Source organism: Xenopus tropicalis, chromosome 2 (genome assembly GCF_000004195.4).
Source record: "Xenopus tropicalis strain Nigerian chromosome 2, UCB_Xtro_10.0, whole genome shotgun sequence".
Classification (NCBI taxonomy): Eukaryota; Metazoa; Chordata; class Amphibia; order Anura; family Pipidae; genus Xenopus; species Xenopus tropicalis.
The window spans coordinates 92,076,729-92,090,165 of NC_030678.2; the positions used below are offsets into that span (position 1 = coordinate 92,076,729).

Consider the following 13,437-nt stretch of genomic DNA (forward strand, 5'->3'; position numbering starts at 1 on the left):
CAGCTGTAATTGCAGCAAAAGGTGGTTCTACAAAGTATTGACTCAGGGGGCTGAATAATTACACACACCCCACTTTGCAGTTATTTATTTGTAAAAAATGTTTGGAATCATGTATGATTTTCGTTCCACTTCTCACATGTACATCACTTTGTATTGGTCTTTCACGTGGAATTCCAATAAAATTGATTCATGTTTGTGGCTGTAATGTGACGAAATGTGGAAAAGTTCTTTGGCAAGCCACTGTAAATTAGACCAGGGTTAATCTGGAACAGGCAAAGGATGGAGAAGACAGTGAGGAATCTTCTGCTGAGCACAGATGGAACCTGCAGCAACATAATGGGTAGTGATGAGTGAATCTGTCCCATTTTGCTTCACCAAAAAATGTGAGAACCAGCAGGAAAATTTGAAAACAGCGAAAAATCTGCAAAACATTCGTCCAGTGCCTTTTTTTATTAGACCGTGCCTATTTTTGACACAACCGCATCTATTTTGCAACGGCTGCACTCGTTTTGATGTGACCGTGCAAATTTCGATGAGACTGCACCTATTTTGATACAACCGTGCCCAAGAAGCTTCGCAAAACAAAAACAAAAAGCAAAACAAAATTCGCTCTTCTCTAATAATCGGTATCATCTAGATGCTCCAGGGTTTGCGCATCCCAACAGATTTGCCAGATTGTGTGAAGAAGATGGGAGTGTGAACTCTGGATTGGCGGTTCTAGGTGAGGCTGATCTCTCTAACAGCCGGGAGACCAGTTTCACTAGTAGTGGTGGGGAGGAAAGCAGAGCTAGGCCTAAACAGATGGTGGTTATAGGGGATTCGATCATTAGGAAAGTGGACAGGGTAATCTGTCAAGCGGATCGCTTCAACCATACAGTTTGCTGTCTTCCTGGTGCCAGGGTTCGGCATGTGGTTGATCGGGTTGACACATTATTGGGAGGGGCTGGGCATGACCCGGCTGTCTTGGTACATATCGGTACTAACGACAAAATGAACGGTAGGTGGGGGACTTTAAAGAGTGAGTTCAGGGATCTAGGCTCTAAGATTAGGCAAAGGTCCTCCAATGTCATTTTTTCGGAAATTTTGCCGGTGCCACGTGCAAGTTTAGGGAGACAGCGGGAGCTTAGGGAGCTAAATGCGTGGCTAAAGTCTTGGTGTAGGAAGGAAGGGTTTGGGTTCCTAGAGCACTGGGCTGACTTTTCCTTGGGGTACAATCTATACAGCCCTGACGGATTGCACCTCAATGGAAGGGGGTCTGCTGTGCTAGGGGAGAGAATGGTTAAGAGGTTGGAGGAGTGTTTAAACTAGACAAGGGGGGGGTGGGTGAGCTAGAATTCTATGGGAAAATTAGTGTAGATGGGGTAGGGGGACTAGCAAAGGGTTGTGGGGGAGGAGTGAGGGGGGCATATAGTTTATCAGATAAGGAGCTTCCGTTACAAGGAAAGCAGTCTCATAATTGCCTTAGCTCTAATTCTCCCTTAGCTAATGTAAACATCAGAGGGAGAAGTAATAATCTCTGCTGCATGCTGGCTAATGCGCGTAGCTTGTCGGGTAAATTAAGGGAGCTGCAAGCTATTGCATGTATTGAAAATTATGATTTAATAGGTATCACTGAAACCTGGTGGGATGATAAATGCGACTGGGCTGCGAATTTAAATGGTTATACACTTTTTAGGAGGGACAGAGAGATTAAAAAGGGTGGAGGGGTTTGTCTTTACGTAAAGTCAGATTTAAAGCCATGTAATAAAGACATTACCAATGAAAACGTTGAATCTCTTTGGGTAGAAATTTCAGTAGGGCTGAAGGTCACAAAGAAAATGATCATTGGTGTATGCTATAAACCACCCCTTATAGATGAGGGGGATGAGGCCCAGCTATTGTTGCAAATGGAGGAGGCTTCAAAACTGGGTCAAGTTGTTATTATGGGGGACTTTAATTATCCGGACATTGACTGGAGTAATGGGGTGGCTAAGTCAGAAAAAGCTAGTAGGTTTGTAAATATGCTAAATGACAACTTTTTATTTCAGGCGGTTCAAGAAGCTACTAGGAATGACTCTATTTTGGACCTGGTGATATCTAATAATAATGAACTCATCTCTAACATTTGTGTGGGTGAGCATTTGGGGAACAGTGATCACAACATGGTCTCCTTTGAGATAATGCTGCAGAGACAGCGCTATAAGGGAGTAACTAAAACGCTCAATTTTAGACGTGCAGACTTTGCCAGTATAAGGGCATCTCTGCAATGTGTCAACTGGGAAAGGCTTTTCATGGGGTTAGACACAGAAGGAAAATGGAACATCTTTAAAACATTGCTTTGCAAGTATACACAACAGTATATTCCCCTTGTAAGCAAGGAGAGGCATCGCAAAGCAAACCTTTATGGCTGAATAAAAGTGTTATTGTCGAGGTTGGTAAGAAAAAACGTGCTTTTAGGGCATTCAAGTTAGCTGGGGCAGCAGAAACTTTCATCAGGTACAAGGAAGCAAATAAAGCATGCAAAAAAGCTATCAAGCAAGCTAAAATAGAAATGGAAAGGGATATTGCAGCTAGGAGTAAAAAGAATCCAAAATTATTTTTTAATTATGTGAATAGTAAAAAAATGAAGCAAGAAGGGGTGGGAACTTTATTATCACGGGGGGGTAAGTTGGTTGATGAGAACGGGGAAAAAGCTGAAATTTTGAACTCTTATTTTTCATCTGTCTATACATCTGAGGAGCCAGATAATGAAGACTTCCCTTGTAATATGCCCAGTTCTAGTAATTTAGCTAGTGACGCATGGGTCACTCAGGAGGAAATTCAAAAGAGACTTGAACATGTAAAGGTAAACAAAGGTCCAGGGTCGGATGGGATTCATCCCAGGGTATTAAATGAGCTGAGCGCTGTGATTGCCAAACCTCTTCACTTAATTTTTCAGGATTCATTGAGGTCTGGCATGGTGCCGAGAGACTGGCGGATTGCTAATGTGGTGCCATTATTTAAAAAGGGATCCCGTTCTCAGCCTGAAAACTATAGGCCTGTTAGTCTGACATCAGTAGTAGGAAAACTTTTGGAAGGGGTAATAAGGCATAGGGTACTTGAATACATTGCAGTTCACAATACTATTAGTTTGTGCCAGCATGGTTTTATGCGTAACAGATCTTGCCAGACTAATTTAGTCGCCTTTTATGAGGAGGTGAGTAGGAACCTTGATGCTGGAATGGCAGTTGATGTCATCTACTTGGACTTTGCTAAAGCGTTTGATACAGTACCTCACAGAAGGTTAATGATCAAATTAAGGAATATTGGCCTAGAACATAATATTTGTAATTGGATAGAGAACTGGCTGAAGGATAGAGTACAAAGAGTGGTTGTAAATGGAACATTTTCTAATTGGACCAGTGTGGTTAGTGGAGTACCGCAGGGGTCAGTCCTTGGTCCTTTGCTTTTTAACTTGTTTATTAATGACCTGGAGGCGGGCATAGACAGTACTGTTTCTATTTTTGCTGATGACACAAAATTGTGCAAAACTATAAGTTCCATGCAGGATGCTGCCGCTTTGCAGAGCGATTTGACAAAATTAGATAACTGGGCAGCAAACTGGAAAATGAGGTTCAATGTTGATAAGTGCAAAGTTATGCACTTTGGTAGAAATAATATAAACGCAAACTATCTACTGAATGGTAGTGTGTTGGGGGTATCCTTAATGGAGAAGGATCTAGGGGTTTTTGTTGATAACAAGTTGTCTAATGCCAGGCAGTGTCATTCTGTGGCTACTAAAGCAAATAAAGTGCTGTCTTGTATAAAAAAGGGCATTGACTCAAGGGATGAGAACATAATTTTGCCCCTTTATAGGTCCCTGGTAAGGCCTCACCTTGAGTATGCAGTGCAGTTTTGGGCTCCAGTCCTTAAGAGGGATATTAATGAGCTGGAGAGAGTGCAGAGACGTGCAACTAAACTGGTTAAGGGGATGGAAGATTTAAACTATGAGGTGAGACTGTCGAGGTTGAGGTTGTTTTCTCTGGAAAAGAGGCGCTTGCGAGGGGACATGATTACTCTGTACAAGTACATTAGAGGGGATTATAGGCAGTTGGGGGATGTTCTTTTTCCCATAAAAACAATCAACGCACCAGAGGTCACCCCTTTAGATTAGAGGAACAGAGCTTCCATTTGAAGCAGCGTAGGTGGTTTTTCACGGTGAGGGCAGTGAGGTTGTGGAATGCCCTTCCTAGTGATGTGGTAATGGCAGATTCTGTTAATGCCTTTAAGAGGGGCCTGGATGAGTTCTTGATCAATCAGAATATCCAAGGCTATTGTGATACTAATATCTACAGTTAGTACTAGTGGTTGTATTTATAGTTTATGTATGTGAGTGTATAGATTGGTAGGTGTGGGTTAGGTGTGCTGGGTTTACTTGGATGGGTTGAACTTGATGGACACTGGTCTTTTTTCAACTATGTAACTATCCTGGAAAAGCCACCAGAATATCTAGAAATGTGATTAAGCTATTTCTTAAGCAATTCACCTAGGTGGCCTTCATTCTTAGAGGAATGACCCTACCAAACCCCACCCCAGTATTGAAGGTGTCAAAGTCTAAGGTAAATGGATGAGAAGTATCTGGGTGGATTAAAACTATAAGGGAAGCAAAGGTAGACTTTAACTATTCAAAAGCCTTTTGAGCCTCAATTTTGAGAAAAAGTCGGGTTTTTTTTACTCCTAAATATTTTTGAGATTTAAGAATGGGTTTTGGCCAGTACTCGATTTTTCTGATATTGTTACTCAAAAAATTTGAATTTTCCTGAAAAATTTGAGTTTTTCTAACATATTTGTGATTTATTAATGTTTAATTAACTTTTTTTTGTAAAATAAAAAAAAATTGGCAGGTTTGGTCTGTCGAGTAAATAGTCAGTGACAGCCTGTCCTTCAAGGAGAAGTTAATCCCCTTGTTGTTTTCTGTTTCGCCAGGTTTCAAGGAGAAATTAATCCTGTAATTGTTTGTTGTTTCACCCAGTATTAAGGAGAAGTTAATTTACTGTTTCACGTATTTTCAAGAGGAAATTAATCCCCTCATTGTGTCCTTTTTATACATTTTTAAGGGGAAGTTAATTGCATCATTGTTTTCTTTTTCACCCAATTTCAAGTGAAACACATTATTGTTTTCAAAGAATGAGTGCCAATGCTCCTAAAATGGCTGCTAGAGCCATTTTAGTCCTGTTTGGGAAAAATAAAGAGGACTCATGGAAATGAACATCTGTTTAAACTCAAATTTTTTTTAGTTTTAACAATACCTTCAGTGCAGAAAATTCTGGATTTTTGAATGTAAACACAAAATTTTTGTACGGACGATTCTAGCATCATCGTGACATTTTATAAACATAACAATGATCAAGTTTTATTTGAATCCATACCATGTCGCTTTTATATGTCTTTCAAGGTTAGAAAAAAAAAATAATTTTAGTAAATAAGCCTCTTAGAATCTTTATGAGTGTGAGCTGTGAAAATCCTTTAATGAATCTTCAGTAGAAATTAGCCAAAGAAACACTGTATGGCCTTCCCACCTACAGGTGTAGGCCACAGAAACCGCAGAAACCTTTGCAGGATCCATCTCAAAACCTGAAGAAGAAATTATATACTATATATATATATATATATATATATATATATACAGTGGTGTGAAAAACTATTTGCCCCCTTCCTGATTTCTTATTCTTTTGCATGTTTGTCACACAAAATGTTTCTGATCATCAAACACATTTAACTATTAGTCAAAGATAACACAAGTAAACACAAAATGCAGTTTTTAAATGAGGGTTTTTATTATTTAGAGAGAAAAAAAATCCAAACCTACATGGCCCTGTGTGAAAAAGTAATTGCCCCCTGAACCTAATAACTGGTTGGGCCACCCTTAGCAGCAATAACTGCAATCAAGCGTTTGCGATAACTTGCAACGAGTCTTTTACAGCGATCTGGAGGAATTTTGGCCCACTCATCTTTGCAGAATTGTTGTAATTCAGCTTTATTTGAGGGTTTTCTAGCATGAACCGCCTTTTTAAGGTCATGCCACAACATCTCAATAGGATTCAGGTCAGGACTTTGACTAGGCCACTCCAAAGTCTTCATTTTGTTTTTCTTCAGCCATTCAGAGGTGGATTTGCTGGTGTGTTTTGGGTCACTGTCCTGCTGCAGCACCCAAGATCACTTCAGCTTGAGTTGATGAACAGATGGCCGGACATTCTCCTTCAGGATTTTTTGGTAGACAGTAGAATTCAGGGTTCCATCTATCACAGCAAGCCTTCCAGGTCCTGAAGCAGCAAAACAACCCCAGACCATCACACTACCGCCACCATATTTTACTGTTGGTATGATGTTCTTTTTCTGAAATGCTGTGTTACTTTTACGCCAGATGTAACAGGACACACACCTTCCAAAAAGTTCAACTTTTGTCTTGTCGGTCCACAAGATATTTTCCCAAAAGTCTTGGCAATCATTGAGATGTTTTTTAGCAAAATTGAGACGAGCCATAATGTTCTTTTTGCTTAAAAGTGGTTTGCGCCTTGGAAATCTGCCATGCAGGCCGTTTTTGCCCAGTCTCTTTCTTATGGTGGAGTCGTGAACACTGACCTTAATTGAGGCAAGTGAGGCCTGCAGTTCTTTAGATGTTGTCCTGGGGTCTTTTGTGGCCTCTCGGATGAGTTGTCTCTGCGCTCTTGGGGTAATTTTGGTCGGCCGGCCACTCATGGGAAGGTTCACCACTGTTCCATGTTTTTCCCATTTGTGGATAATGGCTCTCACTGTGGTTCGCTGGAGTCCCAAAGCTTTAGAAATTGCTTTATAACCTTTACCAGACTGATAGATCTCAATGACTTTTGTTCTCATTTGTTCCTGAATTTCTTTGGATCTTGGCATGATGTGTAGCTTTTGAGGTGCTTTTGGTCTACTTCTCTGTGTCAGGTAGCTCCTATTTAAGTGATTTCTTGATTGAAACAGGTGTGGCAGTAATCAGGCCTGGGGGTGACTACAGAAATTGATATTGAAATTGAAAATTGATAAACCACAGTTAAGTTATTTTTTAACAAGGGGGGCAATCACTTTTTCACACAGGGCCATGTAGATTTGGAGTTTTTTTTCTCCCTTAATAACGTAAACCTTCATTTAAAAACTGCATTTTGTGTTCAATTATGTTATCTTTGACTAATAGTTAACGGTTTTTGATGAGCAGAAACATTTAAGTGTGACAAACATGCAAAAGAATAAGAAATCAGGAAGGGGGCAAATAGTTTTTCACACCACTGTATATATATAAGAAGGAAATCTTTGACTTATGAAACTCACATTTCTCCAACTTTGTAGAAAGATTATTTTCTCGGAGATACTGTAGAACAGACTTAACTTGAAAAATGTGTTCAGATAAGGAGGAAGAAAATACCAGGATATAAATCAAGGCATACTACAGCAAAAGACTACAATATATCATGAAAAATATAATTTATGAAATCTTGGAAGACTGCAGGGGCATTGCACAACCCAAAGGGAATTCCTAGGTAGTGGCCATCACTGGTGTTAAACGCAGTTTTCCACTCATCCTCCTGATGGATGTAGATCAGGTTGTAAGCACCCAGGAGCTCGAGTAGGGATCCCTGCACGGCATCTGCGCTCCCTCCTCTATCATGGGAAGGGGGGGTTGGAGGGGGAAGTGGTGGGGATGAGGTGGCTGGCCGTGTTGCCTAGAGGTGCCCGACCGACTTGGCCTGTCTCTGTTTTTGACTGTGATTTTATTGAGACTGCGGTAGTCAATAAATGATCTGAGACCCCAATTTTTCTTTTGAAAGAAGAAGAACTCCGCACCAGCAGGAGAATTAGATTTTTTAATGAAGCCTCTGTAAGAACTTTCTTTAATGTGCTTTTTGGGTCTCTGGGACAGACAAAGGATAAGCCCTTGAGAAAATAGTGCCAGGAATAAGATCAATATGGCAGTCATAAAGCCTGTGTGGAGGAAAATTCAGCATAACATTTAGGGAGAAGAGAAGAATCTTGTGTGATTGACAAGACAAGCAGTGGCATGATTATAGCAGGCAAACAATTCGAATGACAGAAGGAACTCCAGGCAGTGAGGTCACCGGTGACCCAATTAATAGTTGGATTATGTTGCCCTCACCAAGGTAGACCAAGAATGACTGGAGTGGTAAGCCATTCGATAATCAGAAAGGAAATCTATTCAAAGTGTAACCAACCCACCTGTAATTGCAACAACACTATGGTAGAAGTTAACAGCCCAGGAGATCCAAGTCAACTACCACTTGAGCAGAGAGTGGTACTTTGAGAGAAGTTGAGTAAAAAACACACTTTCCGCTGATGTCATGACACGATCACCTTGCATGTCAGAATGTACGCTGGAGTGTATTCACACAGAAGAGCTTGGGGAATGGCATGCTTGGAGGTAGGAATGCATGCCAGTCTCTTACAATAACATGATCTGTATTATATTCTTTGCTTTATTGTAATATAATGTATTTTATTTTATTACTGCCACATTTAACCCAAAGCACTTACAAATATGGCTGTAATAAATCATGTCAGATTTGAGACTTTTTCTTCAAATTAAAATGAGTTCACAAGAACATTAATTAAACTCTTCAAAGCATTTATTACAAAAAACTGTCTTACCATTTGTTGTCACAAAATTTGTACCGATGATCATCAGCTGGAACAATATCTATGAGAAGGATATATTTTGTCTTAGGGTTCATTCCAGTCACTTTTACCTTGTAGCTTGGAAACATTCTCCTAGGGGGAAAAATGAGAAACAAATATTATAGTTGATAGTACTAATGAGTAAGTATCTGTTAAATAAACATACAGATATATAACCTACTACTGCTAGTACCAAAGACTGTTAGTACAACCAACATCCAAATGTCAGTGCAGTGGAAACGCTATTACATTCTGGGCAGCAGGTCACAGAACTGATGCTACTGATGATTTCAAGTGCAAGTTAAGTCTGAGATTTACAAAGATGTAATTTTTATTTAGACTTTATTTATTATTTAACATAAAGGTCTCCCAAAACCAAATACCAGTTTATCGGTATTGGCATAATTCTAAATGCTGGATTTTTTTTTATGCTGGAATTTTTACATGGACCCATGTCTATTTTATCTGGCATGTGCTTATAAAATGCATGGTAATAGAGTATTTTCAAGAAAGAGGTCATAGTTAATTTAAATAAATTCAGTATTTACATAAACCCATTTCCCTGAAATTACATCTTATTTCATCAGATAGATACATAAGTTCTAAAGAAGCATAAAATATATTTATGTGGCTCTGAAAAGATTCACTTTGGCTGCGGATGTCTCATAAACCTGTCCCTTAATCTGAAAACAAGTAGCCTATTTTGGTTTCTGTATTCATGGACCATCATTTTTCTAATCTTGGAGGCCTGATAACACTCAAGTGTCAAATTGGGCATGCACAAATTGTTTTTGTAACATTGATAATTTGTGGTTGATGCTATTCATTCAAAGACATACTTATGAAACCATTAAACAATAAAAAATGGACCAGAACAAGCAGTCTGAGCAAAAATAGTTTGATAGCCGATTTTCCATATTACATATTTTTTGTATTCTTTCTTTTTGATAAAGCAGACAATGTAATGACCTCTTTTATACCTAAATTGCAGGTACAACCTTAATCCCTTCCAGTTAACATCTTGGTTTACAATTACTTATTCTTCCATTGAATGCATTAGCTTGTCTGAGAAAAAAGGAACAAAATGGTTGACTAATGTGTTTCAAGTGACTCATTAAATGTTTTCCATAAATTCCAGATGTTTAGCATGTAACTGTGACAGGCCAAAGATGGGGCTTGTCACAAAATGCTTTTACTTTCTTCTGATGGGAGAACAGCTCTTTTCCACAATGTGCTATTTGGGTAGGTGAGAACTTGCATGATCAACATGCTGTTATCTGTAAATCAAACTTAAAACATGTGCCAGAGAGCGTTGCATGATGCAAAGACAATCAAACTAGAGCAAATACTCAACTGTGCATGGGCATTGTGTTATACCTTTTGTTACTACAAACTTGAAAGAATAAGAAAAGAAAAAAAACATACAACTTTAAGAAAAATGTGACAAGATATTGATGATGAACATGTAAGTGGGTAAAGCATGTGTTTGTTTATATGTACATAACTAATAGCTTGTTGCCATTTTACTTAATCCCAACATATACAAGCAGGGCCAGAACTAGGGGTAGGCAGCAGAGGCACCTGTCTAGGGTACAACAGTGAGGGGGCGCAAGGCGGGTACTTCTGTTGCCAACCCCTAGTCTGGGATCTCTTACCCCAACCTCTGTTTTTCCAGTGCTCCTGCAATGCATCTGTGTGCCTTGCAAGTCACACTCCCCCCTCTGTGGTGTCCCCGTGTGTTCAAGCGTTTGTGCACGCACTGGGGGGGGGAGAAGGGGAAGCGGTGGGGGTGAAGCCTGCTAATGAAGTAGTAAACTGGATAAATCAAGGGGAAATAGTAGTTCCCTCTTTTTAGCATTTTGCAAAATAATACTTGTCATCAGACAATGATTGGATTGCTCAAAATGTTATTTTAATGGTATTTTGTTGTCTATTTTAACATATTCAACGCACATTGGGGCTTTCATGTCTCACAATTCCATATGGAAATTCTTGTAAAATAATGTTTGTTTATTTAGACCAGTCTAAAATTCTGCCTAACTCATGTATTAGTGTTGTGCAATTGATGCCTTCAATACAATTTTACCCTGGACTTTGTTAAAGTACATTAAGGGGCCCATTCATTAAACCACAATTTTTTTTTGAGAAAAAAAATCATATTTTTTCTAGTTTATAGAACTTTTCGTAATGTCCACGATAATTTTGTTAAAATTCCACGACTTATTCGTAGTTTTCGTTAACTTCCATGAAAAAGTCTTATTTTTTGCAAAGACTACGACCATTGTGGAATTCATTCAAGCTTCGGTATTGCGACTTTTGCCCAGGTTGGATCTGTAGAAACCATTGAGTCCTATGGAAGGCTTCCAAAATCATGCATTGAAGGTTTCAAAGCCAGAAAGGTTTTTGCGCCGTTTACAAACATTCCGATCCGAAAATTTTGTGACTTTCAGAACGCAACCACAATATTTTCGTACTTCAGAAATTATTGTGGTTGTCAAACAAGATGTCACTAGTGCATTGCTGTTCTATTAAATGCTTTTCATGTACATAGTATTCAGTTAGTACATAAGATACAGTGGGCCTGATTCACTAAAGGGCGATAAAAATTATCGCACGCTTTTTCGCGTTAAAAAACGCAAAATAATTTGCGCGCGATTCACCATAGCATTATCGCGTGCGAAAAATCGCCATTTTCGCATGGGTTATTTCTCGCACTAGTTTTACCGTTTTGTGTTAATTTCCGCGCTGAAAAGAATACGATCGCATGATTCACTATAACTTTTGCGCGCTAAATATCGCATTCGGCTATGCGAAAATTAACACCTACTACAGGCAGGCGAAAAATTATACAAAAGTACAGTAAATGATTTTTTGCAATAAAATATGGACTTACAGTGTTATTTATTCAAGTATGTGTTTCCCCTAGAGTAATGCAGCCGCCAGTTTGCAGCGAAATGTTCATTTTTAATACAGTAATTTTCTGCAAGTATTGGCGTGTATGGCTAACATGGCGTGCGTTCATTTGCGCGACTATTTCTATTTGGCTACAAGTGATGAAATGTTTTGCCAGGCATGGATTCGCAGCGAATTTTTGGACGTGCGTTGAATTTTTTTCGCGGCGGATTTTTTCATGCGTTTCTCAAAACATTCCGCCAATGGCAAAACGCATGAAAAAATTTGCCACGCAAAAATTCACCGCACATCCAAAAATTTATACAAGCGTCAAAAAAATAATAGTCACAGCAACAATTTTTTTGCCCGCACAACATTTTTGCCGTTTCGTGGATCTTTCGAAAGATTTGCTAATTTTTCACTAAAGATAACCAGAACACATTTGCTCATCACTAGTGGCTACTATTTATAAGCATCTACTATTTATATGATACCATTTATATGTGGCTAATATTTATATACATCATTTATATGCGGCAACAATTTTTATACACTATTTCTATGCTACCATTCATATGCGGCGATTATTCGCGTCATTTAGCGCATGTACCGGCAAATACCGCATTGAAATAGTCTTTTCGCAAGTTAAATAACGCATGCAATATCGCGCGTAAAAAAGCGCGAGTATGCTTATAGTGAATCGTGCGAAAAATCGCCAAAATTAAGACGCGGTAAAAATTTTAGCGCACAATAAAAATAGCGCACGTTTTATCGCCCTTTAGTGAATCAGGCCCAGTGTATGGAGTCCTTGGTGATAAGGCAATTGTAGTCTTAATGGGTGGTGATCTATGGCAGAAAATACGTGTTTACTCAAACCTTGTTATAACTGACCATAAGGCATAGCCATTAGTCTGCTATTTCATACAGTTTCAAACACAACTGCTACAAGGCAAATGGAAGTGACTTGTTTTTATGAGATGCATACAAGCAATTTATTCTTTTTTCTATTTAATGCAAAATACAATGAACTAGAGCCCCCACATTCCATATGAAATACTGTGATGTGCCCATCTTTATATTCAGTCTTTTTGACTACAGCTAAACAACTTTAAAGACAAATGTTTAGAAAAAAATCTTCTGTATTCTATCAACAAGACATAGGCCTATTTATTATGCTGTATAAAATGAAATTCGCCAAAAAAAAAGCAGTGTAAAAAGCTGTGTAAAATAAATGGCAAAGTTTGCCATCCTAATGCCAGATTTTATCCCGTTAGTTTCATAAGTTCTGGCAAAAGTTCTGGATTTGACCCCCTTTTTTTATACAGCGAAGCCTGGCGATGTGTGGCGAACTTTACCGCCATTTTTTACACAGCATAATAAATATGCCCCATAGTCTTTATCAAATTACCTGGACCACAGAGTAGAGAGGATGCTCACACTATACTAGCATGAAATTCATTAGAAGAATTAAGAAAGAATTCAAAACAGGGATTACTTGCATTATTTAAGGCAGTGTATATGCACAGTGAAGAGGAGACACAGAAATGAACTGCATTTTCATCCATGGATCAATTTCTCAAACCTGTACAGGAATTTTGCCATGTGGCATAGTCTGGTTTGCCAGAAATGCAGACATTATTATTATTATTATTATCTGTTTCTTGCCTTTCATATCAACCAATGGGATTGGAGACCTCCCGAACCCTCTTCCTACCTATCTTAGGGCCTCTCCAGGTGGAGGCTTGGAAGAAATTGGCAGCATAAGAGCATTTTTTCCTATAAAGAACCATTGTAGCATATTGGAAATTAGCTTTTCTAAGAAGGGCAATGTATAGTGCCAAGCTAAAAACAGCTTAACCGCAGTGTAAGTTTGCC

General features: G+C 38.9%; 1 protein-coding gene across 1 annotated transcript in view; it reads right to left on the minus strand.

Moving 5' to 3' along the window:
- The window catches only part of tbx4 (T-box 4), a 100,130-nt gene that overhangs the window by 35,780 nt on the left and 50,913 nt on the right, over positions 1 to 13,437 (minus strand). The window contains exon 4 of the mRNA XM_002933826.4: positions 8,644 to 8,763. Within this exon, the coding sequence (XP_002933872.1) occupies positions 8,644 to 8,763 (120 nt within the window). The remainder of the gene's footprint in view (positions 1 to 8,643; positions 8,764 to 13,437) is intronic.